This window comes from Solea senegalensis, linkage group LG13, assembly GCF_019176455.1.
Source record: "Solea senegalensis isolate Sse05_10M linkage group LG13, IFAPA_SoseM_1, whole genome shotgun sequence".
In the NCBI taxonomy this organism is placed as follows: Eukaryota; Metazoa; Chordata; class Actinopteri; order Pleuronectiformes; family Soleidae; genus Solea; species Solea senegalensis.
The window spans coordinates 20,867,310-20,895,280 of NC_058033.1; the positions used below are offsets into that span (position 1 = coordinate 20,867,310).

At 41.2% G+C, this 27,971-nt stretch overlaps 1 protein-coding gene across 1 annotated transcript in view; it reads right to left on the bottom strand.

Annotated features, from left to right (window-relative positions):
* The window catches only part of LOC122780065 (gamma-aminobutyric acid receptor subunit beta-2-like), a 44,182-nt gene that overhangs the window by 13,521 nt on the left and 2,690 nt on the right, over positions 1-27,971 (bottom strand). Inside the window, exons 4-5 of the mRNA XM_044042838.1 lie at positions 11,159-11,379; positions 1,565-1,647 (exon numbers count right to left, since the gene is read on the bottom strand). Coding sequence (XP_043898773.1) covers positions 1,565-1,647; positions 11,159-11,379 — 304 coding nt within the window. The remainder of the gene's footprint in view (positions 1-1,564; positions 1,648-11,158; positions 11,380-27,971) is intronic.

Consider the following 27,971-nt stretch of genomic DNA (forward strand, 5'->3'; position numbering starts at 1 on the left):
CTGTCAATTTAAAAGCAAGAGAGCATGGATGTTTACACGTTCTCACTCTCATGCATCCATGCTAAGACGTGGCAGTGGTGGAGAGACGGGGTAAAGGGCAGTAATGTCGAATATTTGACGGACAGTTTGGACTTGATCGGAGACGTGATGCCAACTGTACAGGCGAGAGCTCAGAGTAGCCTGCCGGAAGTCACCTTGTCAAACCTGATGAGAACAACACTTAACTCCTATTGCAAAATGTTCTGCCAACAAAAAAGTGCACTGATTCCCAGTTTCCATCTGAGGATGCACATAATGTGTGCTTTCAGTCAGTGTGTGATATCAGCGTATTGTTCATAACATTTTTCTACATTTCCCAATTAATCTGACATTTTTTTGAATCTTGTGGGTGCATCATGCACCAGGGCAGCTCACTTTGGTCCATCGGCAGTTAGAGGAGCTTTCATTACTGTGCTATTGTAACCACACTCTCAAAGAATCCGCTGTAAAAACAGGCAGCTCCTATGCAAAGGACCTCTCTCTAATTGTCACTAATTAAACTTCCTTCCTGTGATTTCACAAAAAAAAAAACCTTAAACTGCCTCCATTGCTCCTTATGCTCTTCCCTACCAATTGTAAACTTTGCAGCTCGGTAGCAACGTTTTTATGAAACACCCTTTAGCCATCTGTATATATATTATACACATCTGGATACCTTAATTATCCAGAGAGTGTGATGTGCTTTTTGGCAATAAAACTGCAGTTTACATCAGATGTACAACATATTGGATATGGACAACATGCCATGGCAGTTAATTTCGAGTGACCATAACTGGGAGCTTTGGACAGCATTAGCTCCTCTCCATCGCTTCAGCACCGCAGGCAGTGGAGTCCACAGAATGCGGTTCAAAGCACAGTTGGAAGGTCGGCGTTAGCGCCGAGCTGTGACACATTACTCATTTTATGAGAGTATCTGTCCAAAGTGAACCATCTACAAACTGTGATAACATTAACTGTCACATTATTCACTTTATCCTCCACACGAGGGTGTGGCTGTGCCAATCCCAGCTGACTTAGGGCGATGGGCGAGGTGCACCCCGGACAGTTCGCCATATATAGAGACGAACAACCATTCGCTGCCACTCTCACAGTCAATTCAGAGTGTACAATATACCTAATCCCCATATTGCATGTCTTTGGACTGTAGGAGGAAGCCGGAGAGCCCAGAGAAACCCCCCGACACATGGGGAGAACATGCACACTCCATGCAGAGAGGCCCTTGTTCCAACTGGGGCTCGATCTGGGGTCTTCTTACTGCAAAGGCAAGAGCGCTAACCACTACACCTCCGTAATGTCTTTAGTATTTATCCCAATAGACACAACACATTTACCTCTGGAAGACCAAACTCAGCTGAGAGCATATTTGGGAAGAAAAAGAGGATTTTTTTTTCCCACTTTCACCAAAGGGAAACTCTGCAAATTGGTTGAAATGCTAGAATCAGCCATGCAGACACATGGCCTATCACTAAAAACCAACATATCACAGAAGACAATTCATAATACAATAAAGAAAGCAGATACTCACAACTCTCTATCTCGAGTGTGCAGTTTTGTTCATCGAGTGGATATCTTCTTAGGTCCATCATACAAGCAGCAGTGGTCGTGATCCTGAAAAGACATGACAGTGACTGTGGGAGAATCTAACAGCAATTGGGACGGTTATTATTTGCAGTGGAAGAATTGTGCTGTGATGGTCTAGGGACGCAGGATAATGTTAGTTATGGCTGTGTGGAGCCTCATCTGGCTGGATGGTTCCAGTCATATAGACTGTATATAAAGGTGGACGTAGTCTTCTGGTTGCAAAACCTTGAAACCTTGAGTTTTGCAATTTGACATCACCAGCAACCAGGCAAGTGGGAACATGAGGTCATGAAGCTGAATCTATTGACATTAGTTCCTTGGAAAATGTTTAAACGACAGTTAGACATAGGCTAATTTTCCCATAGACTTCCATTCATGTAGTTCTTTTCACCCCCTGGTGGCTACGACTTCTTTACCACTTCCTGGGCGACACTTTTTTTATCTGGAAGACATTTTTATACACAGTCTATGGTTCAAACATGGGCGTCTCTCATCCTCGTGGAAGGCTGGTGCCCCTCAGGCTTCAAGCTTGGTTTTGTTTCAACAATGCTTAATTAAGGCCTTTTGTGTCTGAGTTCCTAAAGTTTGCTCTTCTTTAATTTATTGTGGTGTTGACTTCCCTCCTGTGTCATTCTTGAGAAATGAGCTGGGCATAAAAGTGTATGCAGGGATGTTGGTATAGTCTTACATTAACTCATTCTTACAGCAAAAACGGAGATGGTCTCAGGAGAATCTATTTATTTAATGGGGACAATGCAGTTTAACATAAATTTAGTTCCAAGACAGAACATTAAGCTGATGTGCTGCACAAAAGGTTTATAACAATTGATAATTTGCAGCTCCACTTTAGACTTTAAACCCTGCTGAGTAGAAGATGAACTTTGGCAGACTCTGGTTTCTGACAGTCTCCAGCAGAAACCCATCCTTCTGTTTGGCATTTAGGATTAGGATCATAATTTGCATCACTCTTTCATTGTTCATACCAATATAGTGTCAACTGGGGCCCACGTCAATGACATTACAAGAAACACGACAAGGGAAATATGAGAAATCATATTCACATAATGCACATTTATACACAAGCCTTATAACCTCATGTAACTGAATGGGACTTTAAATCTTCCAAACACTCTTCAGGAAAATGCATTGGTTGCGGTAGCGGTGGTGGCGGTGGCAGTTTTTCAGGTTTCCAGGGCAAAAGCTAATCCTTGTGTCCCAGTTCTAGCATTGTTTGTTTAATCCTGTGGATCCTCTGTGAGGCCCCACCTGAAATGAACAATAAGTAACTACAAGAACCAAATTCTGTGGGACACGGGTGATGGACCAAAGATGGAGTGGTAGGGTTTATATTGTGTTTCTACACCCTCAGAACATGGGTGGAATTACATGAAACAACCTGTTTTGTTCACATTGATAATAACAACCTCTTCAGCGACCACCAATATTAGGGTTGTTATAACACAATGTGTGTCATTGTTGTGACCTCAAGGTTTTGGCAGAGTTGTCCATGCCTTTCTCTCTTGATTTGACTGACGCTGCTTTGCTTTGGGGACACGTTTGTCCACTGAGAATCAAAGCTCTGCTCATGTTCCACTTCTCTGTGCTGTAGTTTTTCCACTTCAGCTGAACGTGTAAAAGGAACTGGCACGACTCCACCACAACATAGAGAATAAAAGATGATTGATCATAAGGCCTTGAGCTTTGCGCTAATGAAATTATCTTCCTACTGCATCTCAAGACAACAATGCACTTTAATAGCTGTAGCATTCAGGGGATATATTGTGTATCATATACATAAATAAGCCGGTGACTCTTCCTTTCACGACCCCGTGTAAATCAGGGGAGCTACATGCTTTTATTATATATAGCAGGGGAGCAATGGAATAGCCCCGACGCACAACAGTAGCTCTCTCATCCCCACAGCGTTTGTTAACAAAAAGGTCTCAGAGTTATTGTTCAGGCAACAAGTTTCACCTAAGTGGAAGTACTTTAAATGACAATTGTTTAAATTATAGAATCATGTAACATACTGAAAACGGGATCTGGCTTTTACCTCCAGCAGTGGAGGTGACACATATCAATACCATCTGACCCTAAGGAGCATGTTGAAAAAGAGAGAGAGAGAGATCAATAAGGCTGTAGATTAAGATCTTCATTGCCACTGGGATGGCCCCAGTAGTCATTGTATTGACAGATACAAGAGCTTTGGGGTAAATGAGACAGTGTCGCATAAAACTGACACCCAAAGCTTAACGGCATTACTTTCTCTTTGGCAGAATCCAATTTTGGCATCAACTGGTCAATAAGAAACTCCAATTGAGGACATGATGAGAGGAACTGAAATGATATTTTCTGTTCTTCATAAAGAAGTCAATTGATCCGTTGTCTGTTTCTTTGTAACACATTTATGACCATTTTTTATTTCAGTTTGAGTGAAAACATTTTTAGTCTCCACGAGATGTAGATTAATACACCGCTAGAATACATCTAACTCTAGATGCATCTTAAAACATTTTAATTTAGTCCTTTTGTCCTTGTCTTGTCTCTTACGTTGGCCCCGCGATGGACTGGTGACTGTACCCCGCCTTTCGCCCTATGTCAGCTGGGAATTGGCACCAGCAGCCCCGCGGCCCTCATGTGGAGGACAAAGCGGTAAACAATGGCTGCATGTAATACACTGATTTTCCTTTAAAAAAAAAAGAAATCAAAACCCATGTCCAACTTCTGTAATCCACATCCTGCAAACAAAGCAGTTTAAAGATGGATTATTTATGGCACAGTTACTCAAAAACCTCATCTACTATTCTAAAAGAAAAGTTTGAGCGTGATAAAACCTTTTATAATAGCTACAAACAGTGATGGCCATGGAGCTATATGGCCTTCTACTTCCCTGCCCCTAATATATTCTGCGTATATATATCATTATAATAGTGTTTTGCCTTTCCAATTGCTGTATAAAAAATCAATGGACAGGGATGGATCATAAATGACAATCACAGCAGCCGGTAGATGAGGTTACATTGTCCGTCAGACTTTGAGAGGTGGACAGAAGGACAGTGCTGTGAGTAATAGGCTGCCATTCTTTCCTTGGCTCTGGTCTTGTGCAAGAACTTGACTTCCACTGAGGGAATTGCCACAAAGCAACACAGCATGGTGGGTAATCGTCTCGGCACACCTGACAACACAGATAAATTTGTGCCAGAGGAGAGGCTCATCTTGAGTCCAGTCCTCTGTGTTACACAGCAGAGATAATCACCCCTGTGTGTGTCTCCATGCCTCTCTTTGTCTCTCTCTCTCTCTCTCTCTCTCCCTCTTCTGTTGTTCGGACCAGCAGCCACTGCAGTGCCAATCGTTTATGCATCTCATAATCTATGCACTTCTAAACCCCAGCATTCATGCTCTTGTATATTAGACAATATGACTGGCAGCAAGCTCTTCATGTGATGACGCAGCAGTGACAATGCATTTGTAAGTTTGTGTGGTCACTGTTTTCGTTACTATACGGAAAGGATCGACACATTTATTTTCCTAAGTATTATATTACAACTTGTGACAATACAATTGTTAAGGTCCTTAGGCTAATGGATGTTAATGGTTCGTGTTGATTTTATTTACTTGTGCCAAATTGTCATTTTAGGGGTGTTTATTGATCCGGCGGTTGATCTAATATGCTACAGGCAGCGTTCATGTGTTGTCATAGCAACTGTAAACATCCTGTGTCGGCGGTAACAGGCAACGTGTATAATACGCCGATTTCCAAAACGTTGTCCAAGCGATTTGTTGAATCAAAGCGGACAACAACGGCCGAACATGTGAACGATTACAATCACCTCTTTCTTCAGTGAAATGACACATACGTTGTTGTTTTGTTTAAAAAAGACTTCCAAACAACGGGGAACTACAGAGCCCTGGAGGTTGGGGTCCTAAGTCAGGTGGGAGCACACCTGACCAAATCAGAATCTCTTGTCGTAATCTCAGGATATCTAATGTCAAATGAGCCTGTAAAAAAGACTGAAAGCTTCTTGAAGCAAGTGTCAATCAGTAAATAAATCAGTTTATTTATTTATTTATTGGCAAAACTTTGATCAAGTGTAGTTCTTTTTTTTAACCATGAGGGAGACCTGGCTCTCTAAAGGTCTCACATGAAAGGGCAGCAAGACCACAGGAGTGAAATAATGAACATAAAGATAATATGAGGACAGAGTGTGTCAGGCCTGTGCGACAGCGAGGGGACGATCACAGCAGCATTCCAAGAGTTCTCATATGATCATTTTTGTTTCATATCACACACCTCAGGTGTTTCTACCTCCCAGAGAGAGAGACGTGGAGGTTGTTTGAGCCTCAGAGCTCTGAGATGGATTCTTGTCTTTGTCAGCATTTATTCCTCTCTCATAAATGTACTGCGGCTCAGTGGCTTTCCCACATGTTCAACCAAGGAATAAATCGAAGGTCAGTTTCAGGCAACTTTTTGATCTCTGTGTCAAGAGTGAGTCAGTGGAGAAAGCAGAGTCCCACTGTCGGAGACTCCGTGTGGTAAAGTTACATGTTTGTGCATTTTTTTGTTTGTTTTTGTTTTGGTTGCTGCCAATCTGTGGATGCACGTCGTGCCTCCCTCTCCGTGCAGCTGTCTGGCTTGAGCCGTTTGCCCTCACGTACCGCTCGCTGGTTCCATCTGTTGAATAATGCATGGCAGCATTCCTTGCTCCGTCTTAGTACAGTCCTTGGTCGCTTGGATACTGCCTGAGGACAGCGATAACCACACTAACTGAGCCCCATATGTTTCATCACCTGCAGTGACCCTCAGTGTTCATCAGACGGCGTTTGAAAATTTTGTTCCTCGATGGATAAAACTTGTGAGGTCAAATAAAAGCCTCTGGGGGCTGCAGGCGGTCGTTGAGATTCACTCCAAATAATTGTGTTGACAGTTTGTCACATACTCAGAGAGGAAATGCTGCGTGGAAAGTAACTAAGTACAGTTGTTTCTGTCAATATTTCATAAGCGGTCCCTCCGCTGCGTCTGTGAAAGCATCACTAAGCCAAGCTAACAGTTCGGTGAGTCATGAGTCTGTAGCGCCTGGTTTCAGAGGCGAGTTTAACTGAACCCGGAGTTCATGGACCCTGAGGTGGAAGATCCATGTGATGTGATGTGTTTGTTTTTGAGTGCAGAGAAGTTTGGAAAGATATTGTTCAGCGAAGCACATGCACGTTTTGAAATGACACTTAAACCTATAATATTACTCTTTTATTCAGATGCATGAATAATAAACATGCATTACCAAAACATGTACAGTATATGAAGATATTAACACTAAAACTATAATTTATAGTTTATTGGATCAACTGTTTGGTGCACAGGGAAAATGAAAGGGTGAAACACTACAACACAAGTTAACAAGTAAACCACACATGTGGTGATTTGTAAACACTAACAATAATCCTACAAATCTATTTTACCCAAAGTCTCGTTCAACACAGAAATGAAATACTGACTTTTACCCTTCCATTAAAGACTCACGCTCCTGCAGACAGAGTTGCATTATGTGATATTTGAGATAATGACAGCAGTCTGAGAGCACTCATAGCAGTTCCAGCTGCTTTCCACCCACAGCCACTAAGAAAACATCGGCCCATAGAATCCATAATTGGACGCTGTAACACTAAATGCATACGGAGTGAAAGAATGGCATTAAATGTAATAGGAAAATACTTTTGTTTGTCATTTAGTGTAAATGTATTGATTATTCAAATCAGACAATACTTAACTTAAAAAACAAAATATTCATTGCTTTCTTTCTTTTATGAGACGGGTGTGTGTGTGTGTGTATAAGGCGATTTATTTGCAGACACTAAAACTTATTTTACAAAATAGACATTTCTATCTGCTGTTTAGGATTTAATTCATATATAGCAGTTTGGCTGTGCCCTACAAAGAATGTTTAACTCAACGGAAAACAATGACAAGACCCAATATGTGCCTGTGTCTTTTTGTTGTTGTTGTTGTTGTTGTTGTTGTCTGCGATCACGTCCTTTTGCATGATGGTGATGATGATTATTATTATTATGTCTTCTGCCTGCTGTTGTTCACTTGCAACAGAAATAATCCTCTTGAAACGTTGAAGTGGCGTCTGGACGATCAGAGGTAGGGGGTACGAGTTATTTGGGGAATAAATACTGGTTTGTCTGTCAATGGATATGTGCTTATTATTAAGGAGCTCACACGAGGGGCTGCAGCTCTTTGCATTTTAACCACCGTCATGGCTCCCTGTACATTTGCAGCTCAATGGCAAATACGTTAAAAGAGTGTATGTTAAATATTCATCAGGTGCTCGTACATTCTGTGTGTTTAGTTTAGTTTTAATTAGTTTTCCAACAAACACGCTGAATGGAAAGATTCTCCTTTTCACAAAGCATCATGCTCCTTTTTTTATATATACATGAATAATGTGGCCACTGTTTCCTCATTACAGCATGCATGCTGTAATACTGGAATACATTAATTATTAACAACTATGTATAGATTACTATACATAACAAGAGGTTATACGTACTCATCATTCACAACTGGTCATGATGGGCAACTAGGAAAATAATTAAAGGAGTACTAGGGTGTGACAATGTTAATTGCACAGTCCAGTAATGCAATTTTACTTCATGTTTTCCCAGAATTACAATAATATTATGGTGATGTTTACATTTCCATTAGTTATTTTCCTTGTGCTTGTCATGGAGGTTTATGCTGTGATACTTAACAACCTCCGAGTGATGACTAACAACCCTGCCAGGCTGGTGTCCACTTATACGTAGCTGCAATATCATCAACGCCTCATAAAACAACAGATTGTTTTGTTTGTATATGGACAAAAAAAACTTTTTTTTAAAAGCAAGTAAATAATATTTCCATTCATGCTATGTCACAGTCAGAGAATCATTATCCCCGTACTCTTATTATAATTTACGTTTCATTTTCTTTACGGTTTTACAGCTTGACTCCGCAGCGGCGCAGCAACTATCTCCTGGACTCGATTTTGGTTTCCGCGTACTCTTAATTTATCGACGTAATAAATCGAATTACTACATAAATTGTATTAGGCTTTCAGGGGACAGTAATGTGCTGTATCTGCATGTGCCGCGTCGTGGATTTATGAGCCTCCGCTGACACGGACACGATCCCCGTGACCCGTTTGCTTTTGCAGAACTCTACTCGTCCCACTTACATGATATTAAGTGTCAATAGTGATGGATTTTCTTCCTCCCTCTTTCAGTCTTATCCAACTTCATTCAAAGTAATGTGTGTTCCTTCGTTGTGTCATATCGTCCACTGTGCCATTGGAATGAATGGCATTGAACTGTTTTTCAATCAAACTGACCGACACAAGGAAGATTTTGGTCTCTCGCTTTCTTCTTCTTTTAGCTTCTGTCCACTTGTGATATTCCAGGCAATGATCACAATAAAGCACAAGTCTGATGCAACAAATGTAATAATTAAATGGAAGTTTGTCCAAGCCAAACTTGGGCATCAGTCTAATGGACTATTCGGGACGACAATATGTCTGAGTATATCACAGATTAATTTAATTTATGCATTTATTGTTTTTCCAGGCTGCAATAAACATCAAAAGAAAAGGGGAAAAAAACATACACATGTACTTTACTTGAACTTTTTGTAGTAAACAGACAAACTAATGTCCCTGAAGACTGATAAATGTAATGTAATGGACCATTCAGGGCACGACTATCCAGGAATGACATTGTATATTAAATATTTTTGTTTATTTCCTACTGTAATAAACCCATAACAAAGGCACCATGTCGTGCTTTTTCATCAGATAAATTATCTGCATTACTTTACTTTACAGCCAGCCGTGATCCCATGAGAATGGTAATTACAGTATATTAAGTAAAGTATGACGCAATGATTTATGAGTCTTCTTTTTTTTTTATCTAATCTAAACAAAGTACAGAATGGCAACTGTAATAATAGTGTTTTTTTGGCAGAGAGTCATAGGCTTATGTAAAGATTTCAGGGGAGAGTCAGGAACGTAATCATCTTGAAACCTTTTTTTTTTCTGTTATAATTTGTACGACAGACAAAATCACAACTGACTGCAATTAAGGAACAAAATCATTGGTATGTAACAGTTGGAAGGCAACGAGACAACCAGGTTTTACACTGTACGTGTCTTAATACTCAAATACTCTTCAACCGTTCACAGTCTGATAGATCGTCTTTCTGCTGCACGTTTACTCGAGTCCTGCTGTGACTCCCGCACTCGCCAAAATCTACCACCCAACTCTATTCTGGTCATTAATGCTCCCCTCTCTCTCATGCGTTGTCTCATTTTCTCTCACTCGCACGCTTTAATTTCACTTTCCACAGCACATGGCGGTCATTAAGACGTTATGGTTTTCAATAACTTTTTTATAGAGTTTTGGACATCAGAGGCCTATTTGCAAAATGAACTGATGAGACATCAGCGAGGTTGTGAGAAGTGTGCCGTCATCATGTTGACTTGGATCGGTTGAAACCAAACTCAACAATAGAACGGGCCGATCAATTTTTATAGGATACCAAGGATTATTGGCAACTGGAAAACAGGCAGGATAAGTCTTATTAGCAGCCTGAGGCTCCATGAAGAAGTTGGCTTATTTTAAATTCCAGGGTTTTGTAGCTGTGAAGGTGTCAAAACAAATCCTTTGTCTGAGAAACACACCCATCAATCTACACTGTATTTCAGAGGAGAGGAAAAGTTACGACCGCATGCTCTCTAATTGGTCTTTGGTGGGTTATATGATTAAGACAGATGGATGTTTTGACATCCTACCGGTCAAAAAACACTCCACGGTGAAGTCGAGTGGAAGGAACGTTTTCTTTACGATTGGGGTTTGAATTCCTACGAAAAAGATGCAAACTGAGTAACGACCCGTGTTTCAAGCTAAATGATCTGCCAGTGCAGCAAGAAAGAATTATCTTAAGAATCTTCAGCCTTAATAAGGAAATAAGTCCCAAAAAATGGCGCACTGAATTCAAGTCAATGACATTATTGTTTTGCAGTGGTATTAACAGAGCACCTTCCCTTGGTACTGATGTGTTGATTTAAAAGATGTTTAGTGTTTGCACAGGAGCATCGTTGGTAACATACATGTGCCATGTTCTGTAGCTGTGGAAAAAGAAAGTAGGTTACCTCAGGAACATGAGAATTTTCACTCATGAGCAAATTTGCACTTCACATCAGTAGTTACCGTCATCCGGCCCTAATTAGCTCATTACTGACAGCCCACCACAGCTATTGTTGACTCACTGTTTTAATAACAGTGATGGAGGTTAGATTCCCATCCTCCACCAGATTCAAAAAATAAAAGTTGATAATCACAATTATCAGAATGTGTGTGGAGCCTCGTTATCTGGAGCCTCGCCCAACCAGGATGAGAGAGGTTTGTTTTTCTTTTCTTTTCTTTTCTTTTCTTTTCTTCTTTTCATTTCTATTTCTTTGCAAATGAGACGCACATCGGCTGCTGTTTCAAGAGATTAAAATCTCACCTTAGGCCGTACAGTACGGTGCCATCAGGGTGCAGGCGGATCATTCTATTTTTCACTGTGACACCGTGGACAAACGATTTCTTGTCGTTGAGAAAGTAGGTGTCGGGGACCCAGAGCTGGTCGGCCACCCGGTTATCTAGGGTCAGATTGAGCGGGATCTCAGAGTACGACAGCCGCTTGTCTCGCCAGGCCTGCTGGAAGTACATCGTCAAAGTGTAGTCCTGTAAGTGCATAGAGGGAGCAAAGAGGGACGGGGAGATGAGTGGGGGGGAGGGGGAACAGCATCCAGGAGAGGGAAAGAGAGATGGAAAAAAAAAAAACAGAAGAGGAAAGGTTACTCCATCTTACACAGCTGTTCTGTAATATGTTTCCACCGCAAACTCTCAAATTAGAGCACAGTGGGCTTCAATATTGGATGAAGTTCACTTAAAAGCCAACAGAACAGCAGCAGTGCAGGTCAGAAACTCACAATGTACACAGCAATGGGGAATTCTTTCTGTTCGTTTTAGAGAACATGTGAAAGAGTGTGTATGTGTCAGAAAGGCACACACACACACACACACACAGAGAGACAGATGGTTTCGGGTTTGTTGTGTGCACTTGTGTCAGTTTGTGTCTGTTAATGCACGATAAAGGGCGAAGCATATGTTTGTGGCTTGCTCGGATGGTTTTCGTGAGCTTTTGTGTACGTGTGTCATATTCATACAAACGCGGACGAGAGACCGCATGTTTTCAGACAAATGAAAATAACCTTCGAGCAACCGCAAGAATGGCTTTTTACAAAATATCCTCTGCACGCTCCATTTGCTTTGACAGCTGTCTTTCTTTCTTACTTAAGTAGGGCTTGTGAAATGGGTTCACAATATTCTACTTGCATAACATATTTACCCATTCCCTTCTGTTTGTTCCTCTCAGAACGTCCTCTCACACATTACAGTCCACTGCCTTTTTGGAACTCTATTGTCTGCTTGTCAGACATCGACAACATCTTTTATACCGTATGAACACGGCATAAAGTCTGTCAAGGAATGTTAAGGAATCTTAACCAACTGTTTCCGTTTTTCATGTCTGGTATGGAACTTGTCCAAGATCAAAAAGAAAAAATAATATATATATGTCATATTTTAAAGTTAATATTTGATATAAAACACATCATAACTTTGATAACTTGTCATGAAACAGTCGAGCCAACGGTAAGATGCTCATGTAGTTCACTGAAGTAATAAGCCGGCCAAACTAAGTTAAATAAACTGGGAACTTTTGGTCATGGCTGGCACATCCACTCCCTTACAAAGAGGCTGAGCATACATTTTTGAATATGCCCGTCGGCTACAGGTCTGACATCCTACAACACCTTGGGAACCACAGACTTAGATATTGACTGGATAAAGTCATTGAAACAGAAGACGCTTCTCTGTTTGTGACTGAAATAGGTTTTGTCATGTCGTTGTCTGGATCATATTTTGGCTCGGGGTGCTGACAAGCAAACATTTTGACAACTGAATAATTCAAAGACACAAATAGTATAGCAGCAGTTCCTGAACTCAGCACTATAAGTCGAAGTGGAATGGAAATAGAATGATGTGAGTAAATCAAACAGGGTTTCCCAATCCTGGTCCTGGGGTCCCACTGCCCTGCTCCAACACAAGCACTGCAGAAGCCTGATAACTGAGGCTTAATTAGAGTTGATCAGATTAACAGAACATAAAGCAGCAGGTTCCTGCAAACATAGTAGAATAAATCAAACGTTTTCTAATATTTCTTTGCACCAGTGGATTCATTGCTGCACGCACGTGCTGCCATCCCAACACTTCCATCCCTGGTATGTGGTTATATAACAGCTCACACTCACCACAACACGTGTGGCTGAAGAGATGCTTGTTGCCATGTCGTCTCCTCTGCATCACCATTACACGCGGTGAATATACAAAGAGCCACGGAGGCATTGCTTTCTTGTGTGCATGCAAACACACACACACACACGCATATATAGTATGCATGCACACACATAGTGCATACTTCCTGTTTTCTTTGACACACGAGCATCGAAAACAACATGAAAGCACATCCCTCTCCATAGATACTATATCAAAAATCTGCATATTTTAACACTATATTCATTCTGTGAATGTGGTGGGTTATGAACACGTGTACTGTACAAATGGGCTTTTTTGTTCTGCTCCAGAGATCACAGCGCACGGCTGAATAGGGACGGATGAAAACAATACAGCTGTGCTCTTCGCCTGGCACTGTGTCAGAGCATCATTTGCAATATTTAACAGCGGAGATTAGATAACAAGAATCACAATGATGTGTATTACATCACTTCAAGCCCGAGCCATGATAACAGGCAACGTTTGTTGTATAAATCTCTCCATGACTGTGTCTGCTTTTATTTTTGAAACTGAAGTACTCTTACATCGCTGTGAGCGGAGTTATTTAAGCAAGCAAATGTTTTTGTTTTCATTGTCATCCCTGAGAGCCTATTACTGCTGATCCATCTATTTGAAGAAGTTGGTGGTTTCCTCCGTAGCCCTGGCCACACTGAGGTACCACTGTGGCTAGTTTGCTGTGAACATAAAGCTCTCCTTAAAGACATCTATAGTGCGCATCGCTCTCTTAATCTCTCTGTACGATGTTGTAAATAACCAGTGTAACTGCAGCAGCGCTGTGCATGTTAGTGCCATCATAACAACTGTCATGATGAGCATTAACTATGTCGGAGAGAGGGAGGGAAAGAGACAGTGAGTGATGCAGGAGGCTGACGTTAATAAAAAATGTGATTAAAGCCAGCGTTTCTCCATCCTGGTCCTGGTTTTAGACGCGTCCGGGCTGCTCCAGCACACCTGATTCAAATGGTCAGCTCGTCATCGAATGCTGCAGGAGCCTGATAACGACCCATTTATTTGAATCAGGTGTGTTGGAGCAAGGAAACTCCCATTGTAACGACCTGCAGTCCAGATTTATGTTTACTCATTTTGAAGTTTCTTTGCTAAATGCATTTTTTGTCATAGAAGTGAGCCGTCGCTCGTCTGAAGGTTTCAAGTCAAGGTTATTTTCTGCCCATTTCCTGCAGTTCATCTGCCAGCCTTCAAGTTTCATGGTTGATGTGACCTTAACATATAAGTTGGACCCTGAAGGCTTGGCTTGGAAACAGGGACAGTAATGGATTTTAAACAAATAAAGTCAACGCAGACACATGATTATCACAAGTGGAAAAGTATGTCCTGTAGAATCAAGTGACACCAAAACCAAAACTATTGGTAGTGAAAGGAAAGTAGTTTGATTCCTCTCTCTCTCGCTGACAGAAGCAACACATTCAGGTCAGGGACAAACTGGGGATAATACTTTTCCCAGCATGCAACGCAATTTATGTAGCACATATGGAATTAATGAAAGATGACTGTGACGGATTCAGGGCTGGCTATGTTTGCTTCCCTTGCTCTTCAGCTCCACCCCCTCTTTCAGGTGGGTGGAGCTGTGGCTGATTGAGTGATGCAGTACACCTGCACACAGCTCAGGAGGCAATTTAAGCAGACCTGCCACAGATGCTCTCCCTCTGTCTCTGACCTGCCCACTGACATTATTTGTTCCTGTTTTGGTTACACATTATGTTTAAGTATTTGATTACTTTAATTTAATTAAAATATGTTAAATTATGTGTGGTCTCCCTTTCTGTCACATCCTTTGTGACACGACAAAAAGCGAGTGGAAAAACAAACTTTAGAAGTATGGCTACTCCATTATCTACTGGTCATGTAGCTGAAGGAGGCAATGGTGGCTGAGAAGATAAACACATGGCATTGCCTCAGGATCGAAATGCAAGTGGGCAGCTGATAGATGTGGTGAGACAGGAAGGACACTGAAGCAGAAGGGAATCATTCAAAACCGTGTACAGGAGCGAAGCAGACCCAAAGGCAGAGGAGAGACACAAGTGAAGCTAAAGTAGCTGAAGGTAGGCGCAAGTGGAAAGTCGTGCTTCTGTGTCTCTTCATTGATCTGGTGAATGAGAAATGTTCTTTTTAACACCAGCAGATCGGCACAGGTGGGGAATAAGGGATGACCCACCGTCTCCTCTAAGAAGAGCACAAAGAGCCCTATGCAGGTGGCACAATCACTGGAGCCGAGGGCAGATACGGACGATCACGACTTCTCCCCAGGTATTAGATCCCTGATGTTTAATGTAGTCAAATGGACTGAGGAGGTCTATCATGCTGATACTTAAACATTATTGCATTGATGGAAAGACAGATGTGAAGGCGTTTAAAGATTCAGCACCAGTTAGTGAGTTTAAACAATCTGTCAATTTGTTTTTTACCTAAAACTGTACAACCCCCGACACATGAGTGAGGAAAATGTACAGTGCAGTTCTTTGTGTAAAACTCTTGAACTCTTTACAGATTTCACGATTGCTTTGTAGGTTAGTCTTCCCAATTTTAGATATATCTTGCTTTAAAAGCATGTGTGGGTTTGGTTTCAGTTTCACACGCGAAGAAAAAACTGACAAAATGCAGTTAATACACACGCCGTTGAAGCGATGTATCATCATCAAAAGCCTGCTAGTGTGCACCTTACTGCCAGGGGAGACACAGATACTGAGATAATTTCTACTACTGTGTGCTGACTCCACTTACCTGGCCTGCCACTGACATACGCGGCTATACTAAAGGAGATATTCTCATCACCGTTCTTCTATGGCATGCAGCTATCCCTGAAAAATGAAAGGCCAGTGAACCGGGGCATAATTATACGCCAGCACTTACTGTAAAGTACTGTCACTTGCTCGGGATCTTGAGTAATCTTACCTCAAGCAATGGATTCTTTGTCATGACAAGGATCCTTTTGCCATTTGCAAAATACTGACTGGATACCACTTTATACAACTGACCTCCGCTGGGGTGGATAAAAGATTCTTGTTCTATTTTTATCCGTCACAAATGTTAACTTTTTAACAAACTCTAGCTTGTATTTTATCCGTAAAATAACCAGAATCCACATGGACAGGGTTCCCAGACAGACAGAGCAGCCAGATAACTCTGTATGCTTACTCAGTCCAGCCCAATTGTACAATGGTTTAGATTTTAGTCAAAGGAATGGCATTTTCCAAAACATTTGCAGAGAAAAACTAATTGATAAACGGGTCAAAACTACAAAAAAGTTGCTCCTATTTAACCTAAATAATCCCACTATCCACTTTCTAAATTTCACTGAACTAGACAAAAAAACAGGATTTGCCAAATTATATACTTAAGGCATAAAAGCAAGTTTAAGTGGGTGACTTCATAGTTTTTATTTGCATGGATCAAATCACTATAATATAAAAGGTGCTTCTGAAAGTGAAAAAGCTCATTATCGCCAAATTCTTCATCACCCCAGAGCTCTAAATGGCGCTTTATGGTGCTTTTTAGCTCAGTTTCAGTTTTAGTTTTAGTTCCCATTAACTCCCATGGTGGCTTTTTTTTGCCATTAGCACAACGTTATTCAAAACCAAGAACAAGAACAATGCCAATGTTACTCCATTGTCTATTGGATGTGTAAATACTGTATGTGTTTGTTAATATGCGACTGTTTGTGACACTTGTCATCGTTTCTTTGTTAGTGTTTGGATCCGTCTTTTTTCGGTTTTTCTACTTGTACAGCAACCTTGGGTTGCTTGAAATGTGCTTTAGAAATCTAAGTTATTATTATTATTATTATTATTATTATTATTATTATTATTATTATTATTATTAGAATAGTATGACGTTGAGGAGAAGAGTAAGAAAAGTTAGTGACATGGCACGACTGGTGCAGAACTGGGATGATGATGAGGAGGAGGAGGAGAAGAACAGAGGCTTCAATACTAACAGTGAGTGTTGGTTATCGATCTTTTTGATTGTCAGTTTTTTGAGTTTACTGAGAAAGGAGGCGCGGGGGATTGGGTGATGTGGGGTTTGTGATATTATGGGGAGGGGGCGACTGAAAGGCATCGGTATACTCAATGTAACAGTGATGCAAATTGCTGTTATCCTCAAGCCTCTGATTTCAGCACCCGCAGTGACCTCTTTTATCCCTCTTTCCTCATCTGGCCCCATCCGTCCCCTCTTTTATCCACCCTCTCAATCCCCATGGCGCTCCTGTTGCACGTATTAGAAAACAGTGATATTTGAACCCACTGCAGGAGTGTGTGAATGGCTTTGATCATTAACCACTAAACAGAACCGGCCAAGGGAGACGTCCTGAGAACATGACAGATGTTGGATCAGTCTCTGAAGTGCAAGACTGGTCCTGAAGCATCCATCAAATATTTTTGATTTAAATGTATCCTACTCGTAGTTTGCTTGGAACAATTCATTCCACAAATTGGCATTTTTTTTTGCACTTGCGTATAAGAGAAGACATCCCATCAACTAATTCATATTAGTTGGACAGGATATTGGGGGTCAAATGAGAATGAGGTATTTGTTGCCTTACAATATTTATACAGTGTTGTGACCTTGAAAAGTGGGATTAAAGCCTGTCACTGAATCCTCACCCACCTCCATCTCCTCTTTTCGTAGTGCCGTCAGTATAGGGAGGAAATGTGATCTCACCGCCGCTCAACCATATGTTCATACTGCACTCTGTCACCTCAGTTCCTCCAGAAAGCCCTCCAACAACAAGTGGCTTTCAATTTCCTGCCTCACATGGTCCGAATGCCACGAGCGTCAGGACGTGAGGAACCTGGCACAGGGGGCACAGATTTTGCCAAAGCGGTCTAATAATAAACATGCCGATCCCCCACGGAGCTGAGTGACACAAATTCTCCCGTCTCTGGAGATGTCGTATGTGTGTGGAGTCCTCAGGATTCAGCTCTGTATCTGGAACAGCTTGTGCACCGTGTGTAGTAAATAGACAACAGGAACACATACAGTGGCTGCTGCGGGGTTTCATTTGGCCCATTTGCTCCATAATAAATAATATTGGTATTCAACGTTTTTGACACAGTCGACAGATTACCATGATAAATGGTATGTTTTTACTTTTCGAGTCTTGATGACCACTCAACGCTGCTTTTACGCTACAGTTTTACCATTCACCCATTCACTCACACTTTCATACAGGCCATCTACAGTATGTGCAGTGCATTTCCTCATCACTCATGTTTCATACCCGTTCACACGCTGTCGGCACAGCCTTCAGGAGCAGCGTGGGGTTAAGGACACATCGGCATGTAGACTTGAAAGGCAACTCGCTCTACCACTGAGCTACCGTCGCCCAGATGACAATTTATAATATAATAATAATAATTTGAATTAGTTTTTGCTTAATTTCATAAAAGCCTCAAAAGTGCTGCACAATGAGTTTGTGCAATCTTTTGTGTCGTCATTTTAAAATTGAATTTTGAGTGCATTACTCTGAGCCATGCTCCTTTTTTATGTTTACTCTAATAAGAGCATTTATTCATGACATGTTTGGAACAAGATGACGGATTTCATTAACAAAGAGACTTTGTTTACTTGTGCTTTCTCTAACCTCACTGTTCACTGTCTCGGGTCTTCGCTCTCTCTTTCCTACTCATCATTTACTCTGGCCTGGACATAGCTTTCAAGAAACCTCCCCCATTGAAGTTGAATCAAATTTAGAGGAACCCTTTTTTTTTTCCCCTCCTCTCTCCCCAAGCAGAGGTTCACAGCTTTGGCAGTTGGCAGTTGTGCAGCTTAACTGACTACATACAATTTATTAGAGTCGATTGGAGCATCTGCAGGCCCCCTTTGTGTCCCCGGAGAGGAGTAGAGTTGAGTGGCAATTCAAAAAAGGGGTGGTGTTGGGGGGTTGATGGGGAGGCGAAGAGAAGGCAGAGCAGGACACAGGTTATTAGGTTGCTTTTTGAGTCCCACTGGAAGACTGAGGAAAGTTGACGGAGGCTTCAATCTCAGCCGTCAGTCACGAAGAGAGGAGAGCAACATTTAGCTTGTCCCTGTCCTCATCATTTGTCCCACTCGTGTTTCCACGGTGTGTTTGTGTGTGTGTTCAATTCAATTCTGCTTCAGGGTGCTTATGGACAGTCGTCCTTCGTCGTCTTCCCATACACAACACATAAGAATACGCCCAATCGACTGGAGCAGTCCCACATCTCATGCATTATGTAGGGACAGGGGAACTGAGGAAGAAGCTGATTGCTATTCAAACAGAGTACCAAGAAGCACACACACTCACATTGTCAACAATGAGATAATGCAATATATAGACATGTGTGGATCGATCGCAAATATACGGCGAGTACACAAAACTGGTTATCAACGGCATTATCTAAACCACAGATTCAGTTTTTGGACGGGGCGTCGGCGTCGCCTGGTTTATGGCTTTTTCCTTTGCACGTGCACTGAGTTGTATGAGACCAGATTGTTGACAGCCTGAATACAGTAGCTCCTTGAGCAAGGACACACTTGAAGAAAGCAATATCTCCTCACAGTGGGACTGACCTACAGGAGATGCAGGGTGCTTGAGGAGGGTGTGCACATGTGTGTGTGTGTGTGCGTGTGTGAGATGTCTTATAACATGACCTCGTGAAAACAAAACAAAGAAGAATGTATCAATGGAAGCAACATAAAGCCATTTAAACCATTCTTCAGTATGACACAGATATTCTTGGAAACATGATATTAACTAAATTAATAAATCAAATTTACTCTCACCAAGAATGATTGTCACATTCACCTCCACATGCACAGATTGCACTGTAAGCTGAAAAACACAGATTTTGGCTACTTTTGTTTATAAGAATGTGCAATATAGAGCATCTTATATCGTTTTTTTTCAGCACAACCTAGGCAATCTGTATGTTCACCAACTATATAGGCACACCTGAGCAAAAAGTACTCAAAATGTTTAAAATATTACTTTTTTCTGAACAAAAATGAAAGAAAAACAGTCAAATTTTCTGACTTCTGCACCGCTGTTGCTACTTTGAATCACTGCTAAAAATGAGATATAAAATGAATCATAGCTTTGACTCAACAACACATAAGAAAAATGAACAACAATGCATTTTTAAAGCAAATAATGTGACCTATAAACACACACACACACACACACACCAGGGTGTCCATATAAGGAGTTGTGTATTAATCCCACGGCAATTTATCATGGGTGCGTCTGCGGCACAGATCCGTGCCAAACATGTTTAACCGGCACAAAAGATTCAGTTTCACACGTGCAATGACAAGTAATAATAACTTAATGTGAGCATAAACAAGCTAGAATATTCATAGTAATAAAAAGGAAAATGCATTTCTCAACTAAAACATAACAATAATCTGTAAAGTGTTATATTTTTTCTAGTGAGTTGCTTCTCTCATTTCACTCTAAATGACATCTCTTCATAGACGGAGCATGTTTTTCATTTTACTACCAAAACTAGAAAAGAAAAACAACCTCTGGTCCCAAATTTGCTTATTTTCATTGTGCGGAAATACGGATAAAAACATCAGTTACCTTTACTAATACAGAGTATATATATGTAGAGTATATAGAGTAATCTGGCATGCATCACCGTGTGGAATATTATCACACAGCCAAATGCAAAAGGTTGCACAACTATTTCTAAGCAATGTTGGGTGAAAGTTTACAGCATCGAGAAGCAAAGCGTTTCTAAACTTTCTCATTCCTGACTCGTATCTCATATCAGTTTCTTTTTATCTGTTTGCTTGGATACGTTCCCTGCAGCTGACAGTTGTAATACCGGATGATTAAAATAGATGGAATCTGGGGTATAACGCTGGTATATTAGCCTTAGCATCACCGCAGATGTTATAAACTCAATATTTTCGACAGCCTCATTTCCCAACCGTGCCACTTCATGGAATCAAAAGGCCATGAAGAATAATCTAAGCCCTTAAAATCCGAAAACAACAGCAACACAACAACTTGTTATGTTGCGCTGAAACACAAATGCATTTATTTCAACTGTTATTCGTCGAAATCCGGCTCACATCAGTGAGCACTGTTAAAATGTGCCGTCGTTCCATGTACATGCAAACGTTCAGACGGCTGAAGGAAGTCAAATCCCTCAAAGCTGGAGCCGGCGCTGCATTATTCCTCTCAACACTATCCCATTATCAGCTTTCAGTTTCATGTTCAGCTACTGTGAAAACCGATCCACACCCGCCGCCTCTCCTGTTTGGCCATTATCAAGTTCTTGTGTTTTGACAAGCTGTGATAAAGCAAAAATCCAGCCCTATGCTCCGTTGACAGCTGGCGGTATGAGTTTCCTCACACTGTGAAATCTGTGTTGGTGCCAGACGTGAGACAAATCACTGTGACCCACATGACCAATTACAAGACATCGGCACCTTTGTCAGAAAATGTTTTATATAGTTTAAAAGATTTTCACATCGGTTACTCAAAATGTAATGAAAAAAATTTAACTTTGTTACTAGTCCGAATACATTCAATTGGGACGTATATAAAATGACTGTGTCACTTTCTGTATAAATGCACTATTATATTGATCAAATAACAACTGGATAATAGTTTAATAATTATACAGTTGCCTGACAATAAAAACACAAAGTGAAAACAAGTTTACAAGCCTTTCTGGTTAGCATTATCATTATAACATTATGGAATTGAATTGTTCTGCTGGACGATTACTACTATACCAGTTTAGACTCAAGCTCCATCTTAGTTAATACCAAAATTGCAGATGGATACAGATATTTTTGTGATGTTTATACAGAAAAGTGATACCATACACACACACACACACACACACGGTATGCTCTTGACCTCAGTCAGGTTAGCGCATGTGGACGAGCTGAAGTGAAGCAATCTCACTCCACTCACACTCTGTGCGAGTATTACAGTCTGAACATGTTACCTTGATTAACAATTCTAAAAATAGGTGTGACACAGTGATGAGTGTTATCCACTCTACACAAGGATGCTGGCATTTTTATTTTGTAATATACGAAAGACGACTTATTGTGCTTAATAAAGGGCATAATGAATACGTTAATATGCACTAGTACACTGTATATCCCTCATGACCAGTCGTTAAGCAGCCAAGTGGTAGTTTTAAAGTGTAATATGACCTGTCAGAGCACAGAGATTTCACATATGTGTGTATACAACAACACTCTTTGCAGAACATGAAACAGATGTGCTTAATATGAACTCAAACACTCCACTAAAATGTTTCTAAAAACACAAAGTACGTGAAACAGGATCATGCTTTGGTCATTTGGAACATCAAATACTTACACAATAGTCTTATTTCCTAGAATAACTTGGAGTATGAGTCTAAATACATGAGTTATAGGGAATACCAGAGTGTCCCTTCCGTTCTCTCTTGGTTCCCAATTAAATGAAAAACCCAAAACATCGAAACATTCGAATGTGAGCATGAGTGGTGACATGTCAACAAACCGAGAGATTCCTCCTGAAACAGCGCCCCCACCCTTATGTTACTGTGCATGTAACAGGAGAGAGTGTGTGAGAGGGAGAGACAGCGACTGAGGCAGGAAACAGAGGGAGTGGATGTAACAGGAGAGAGTAACATCCGCTTTCACAGGACAGGTGTGATAATCATTACTCTGAAATGGAACCACGGCAATATGGCATCAATTACCCGTCCTCCAACCACCAACAAGGAAACAAGATGCTGCTGTTTAAGAGTTAGACCTACAGCTGCGGGGAAGCGGTCTACTGTCTGATGGCTCAGCATCCACTCCATCATTCACTGTCACAGGCAACAGTGAGTCAGATGCCTAACTGGAGAGCTTGTTTAACCTGGGGGAATTGATTTCACGCCTTCCCCCCCCTGACATTTAGAGCTGTGTTACTAATTGTACAATAAGGTGCATCTGTAAGATTAATAACGACCTCAGCGGTGTGTCTTTGGTGCTTTACGCGCGCGTGTGTGTGTCATTATTAATCATAAGGAGCATCTGCAAGATATAATAATGATCCAAGCGGCGCGTCTTTGGTGCAGTAGAGTCACAGAAGTAATATTTGGAGTGGAATGAACTATCACAAGACACCAAAGGCAACAGCGAGTGCAAATGATCATAACAAAAACAACATGCTTGTAGGTACGGTTTACCACATGTAATTGTGATTGCATAACTTCGTAGCTAATTAAATATCTGAAGTCTGTTTCAAGCACATTTCCAGGCTCGGTGTCTGCTTTAGTCGCCATTTACACACACACACACACATCTTTGTCCACACGGCTTATGAGATGTTGACTGCACAAAACAACCTTTGATAATCTTGTCATGGCGACAGCTGCTCCATTTACCTCTCCTTCCCTCTCTGCCTCTACTTGCTCTCACTACTCTCAGTGTGTTCTGAATAATAACCCACGTCAGATTTTGCCATCCATAGTGTTTTTCTTGCTCGACACCAAAGACGGTCGCCGCCTCAACCACACGAGCCTCTTTCGCTTCAGTACAGTCGGTGCATGTTGTCATTGTGGTCTAATTGCCGTATTATTTGCGTTTTGGTTCTGTTCTCACTCACCGTCTGAATGCATCTGGATTCACCGCTTGTTGTCACAGTTTTTTTCGATTTGTCTGTCATCGCTCAGTGACTTTGTCGCCAACTGTTAGGCTGGGGCCTCACTGGATGCGCGAGCGGCACATCTGCGTCACAGAATGTCTTGTTTTTTTTCAATTAGCAGCCGTGACACAGATTCTCCGCAGTTCTTCTAGAAGATCGAAGAGATTTCACTTTTTTTTTTTCTCAGTTCACGGCAACAAAACAGGTGAAAATGACATTTTACCACTGTGTTAACATGTGCAGTATATACAACACCACACACACTATACCAAACGTTATGTGTTACAAACTAAACTCACTTATACTGATGCATAGCTTAATTCTAGAGATTCCTGCCTTAAAACATCTATTGACCATTATTTGAGGCCATTATTTTGCTCTCACATATTCAATTTCATAATGTCTTTACTTTTATTTGCACGTCTTCCTCCTGTATAAAGAGATTTATTTCATGTCCTTAGTCTATTTTCTGCTAATCTTCCCAACCACACAAGCAACACCTTGGGTTCCATTATTTCTATTCATTTACATCATAGTTGAATTAGTTGTGCTAATGAGCAAACACCTACCTATACGTTATGTATATTCACCGGTGGCATTAAAGGCCTCTTTTCAGTGTACAGCCGGCCCACTTAATGTTTGTAATGCGGCATTCAAGTGGCACTTGAGTGTGGTGTAATCTAAATGGATTATTAAAATGCCATAGGGAGGCGTGCTGTATGTACCTAAACCTACCAGACTTAATAATGCAAGATGGAGCACGGCCACCACCACCACCACCCCTCAAGGATTTTCCACTGCTCATTGTTCTTATATTTTATTTATTTATTTAAGGTGTACAGCTTCAATGTCTTTCTCTTTGCTTGCATCATCTGTTGGAGGTCACCGTCGAGCGCTTCAAGTGAGAGAGATGAAGTCAGGGGGCGTAAAAAAAAAGGCTTGAATAAACAGAAATATGTGTTCATCTAGGTAAAGAATGAAAGCTGTATACACAAATTAACTTAACTGGGATTACAACTGGCTTAAATGAATGGAATCCAACGTTCTAAATGTGAGAAGTGATTTCCCTTAGTTCTCATGCAGCGCAGATCTGTGTTGCACATGCACAGTTATGATTCATTTTATATCGCATGTTTTGTAGTGATTCAAATTAGCAACAGTGGCGCAGCAGTCACAAAATTACACCATTTTTTTTTTTCGTTTTGTTCATAAAAATGAGCCAAGTGAACTTTGAACTTCCATATTTCACAAATCCAATCCAATTTTAAACATTTTGAATACTTTTTGCTTGAGTTTGTTTTGTGCAGTTGGTGAAAATGAAAAAGAGAAGTCATCATATTGCCTCGGTTGTGCTGAAAAATGGATATGATATATCTATATTGCTCATTCGTATAGCCTGTGTTTTAACATAGTAATGGGAAAAAAAGCAGCCGAAATGCTCCACGTAACTAACTAACATCTGTACGCGTGAGTGCTCACGAAAGGGGACTCAGTAATGAAATTGCCTCAGAAGATGAGTCAGATGAGTCAGCTCATGTAACAACTCAGTGTCTTTGCTGGTGGAGGCTACTTTTATTCAAAGATGAAATTGTACACTAGAGCTTTCTCCATTACACCATGCAAGTCAAATACTGAACCATTGTCGGGCTCGTTCTGCCCGTTACATAATGTGAACAGCTACTTACTTGGACGCCGACCAGTTTAAGAGAAACCAAGACAGGGAATAAAAATTACACCTCAAGAGTACATGTGCTCCAGAGACACCCTCAGAGTACAAGTATGCTCATCTGTACAACGTGCAAGGGGACTTTTTTTCAGTCAAAGGACTTTCAGGCACAAAAAAATGTAAATGTCGTCATTTCTAGGGCTGTACTTTTTGCCATTACAGCACACTCGACAATTTTTATCTTCATAATTAACCAGCGGGCTGCACATTATCCAAAACACAATACTTCCCACAGCTCTTGGGACCTTGTAACATTAAAATCTTAAACTGTACTTGTCTACTAAATACTTTAGCCGTGATTGCATCCGCAGGCTGCCGTCACTCTCCGTTTGCTCATTAGCATGTCATAAGTTATAAATATGGCGCGGGTTAGCTTTACACGGGGATAAAGAGGCCGAAGCGTCTTCATAAAGTCCCACAATTTACTTACGTTGAGCACATTTTGTCTTTATTGATGAATTTATTTATTTATCCCCGCGATTAAGATGTGTTTCAGTCTGAATCTTCATACATTGCTTCATACGTTTGGTGATCATGTCAGGACCGAACAAGAGTGCAGTGATCTATCCATATCCATAACGTCGGTGAATGACAACAGCGAATATGCAATTACGAGAGAGGCAATTGTCTCGATGTATTCTCCACACAAAATGTCATGAGTTTGGATTCATTATGGTGATGTTTCTCCTCATCGTCGCCATTATGAAACCGAGCGTTAATTGTTTAAGCATCTCAGCCGACTGACTCGCGTTAACATCCAAATGCATTTTGCCCACATGGAGAACGGAATATTGAAGGCAGCTGTTAAAATCATTTTAACACAATCACAGACGCAGACATAATATGATTCTAAAGCTCTCAGGTCGGCATAAAGATATTACGCAACACCCTGTAATTGCTTCCACAACTTTTTTTTCTCCTTCGTCTATGGCAAGCAATTGTTCCTTGACTTCCAGCCAACACCCATTATGATGTCTCACGTTCGTATAATGTGGTGCACAGGCCTTGTTTTTAATGCAGTCTTGATGCATTTATAGCGGACATCCCATCCGGTACTTCTTATGCTGAGAGGTGATAATATCTGGGAACTAAAATGGGGTGGTGGGGGTCTACAATCCTTCTCTAACAATCGATAAGCTCCCTCTTGACCTTCTTTCTGTGCATCAGTAATGTCATTTCTGCCTTTTTAAAGAGAATAAGATCTTTAGTTCATCCTCAAACAAGTCATTCTCCCTTTGTGGAAACTATTGGCTTAGGGTTCAAGTGCTCAGGAGCTCAAGCAGAAGCAAATATCCAGACTTAAGCAGCAGTGCACAAATTACACTAAAGATAATAGATAAGATTAAAAAGAAAAATCGACCAACGTGTCTACTGCCTATATTATACAGTATTTTCCACTCTTCCTTTTACCATAACTTGATGTAAAGCTTCAGGTGACTGTCGACCATAACATTGGTATTCAGCAGCGTGTGTGTGTCCACCTCTGTATGAGTTATGCAGAATGAACCCTCAACAGCACAGGCTACATGACCTTCCCTCCAATAGCAGCACCACTGCTGGCTTTCTGCGCGGTAACTTGTTAGTCAGACTTCCGTGTGTGTGTCTCATACACAGAGGTGAAAGATTTGGCCTCGAGGTCTTCCACAATCATATTCCGTCCCCTTTTCGACCTGCGAGGCTTACGGAACGTTGGCTCTGACACCCAGGAACAAGCGACCTTTCATGGGAATGCAGTGTAATGACCATCACCAGCCTCTGCCTCCTGATTGCACATTTGGCTCCGGGTCTAAGTGACATGTAATGTTGCAAGGTTCCCTACTCATTATATGACTAATGACGACGTAAATAGTCATGACTTACTAACTACTAAGCTGTAGCCTTTAACTCAGAAAGGGTAGAGTAGTGCTTTAGGCTAAGGTCTTAGACTTCAGTGCTGTGTACAGAAAGATGTAAAGCCTACTCACGAAGGCTTGCACACATAGTTTAGTGACTCATCTACAGTGAGTAAAAGGTCTCCATTGTTTCTTGGTTGGTTTTCTGTTTTAATGACCCTTCTGTTAGTGACATCCAACCATCTTCTACCACTTTATCGTCCACATGAGGGTCACAAGGGGTGCTGATGTAGGGCCAAAGGCAGGGTACACCCTGGACAGGTCACCAGTTGTACGACTTGCACTACGGAGCCTTAAGTGCAGAGAGTGACAGCAAACTATATTTTTAATAAAAAAGAGCGTGGGTGCACCGCTCCATCCTAATGACTAATAGGCCACCGTTAGGGCGCATTCCTCAATGACATCTCTCCATTATCCTCAACCATGTGCCCTCGCTTTTCTCTAAAGGAAGTACACAGGGTGGCTCTATCCTCACACCAAAATAAGTGGCAGACAGAGAGCCAGATGGGGGAGAGGAAATGGAAGAAAGGAAAGTGCTTCTACACCAGCTGCTATCCTGAAAAGTGGTTACATTTATAGGAAGAGGGGAGCAGATCAAAGATGCTGAAACCATTAGGAACACATGTGGCCTCTTCTTTTCACGACACTCCAATGGGTCAGGTGGCAGCGACCC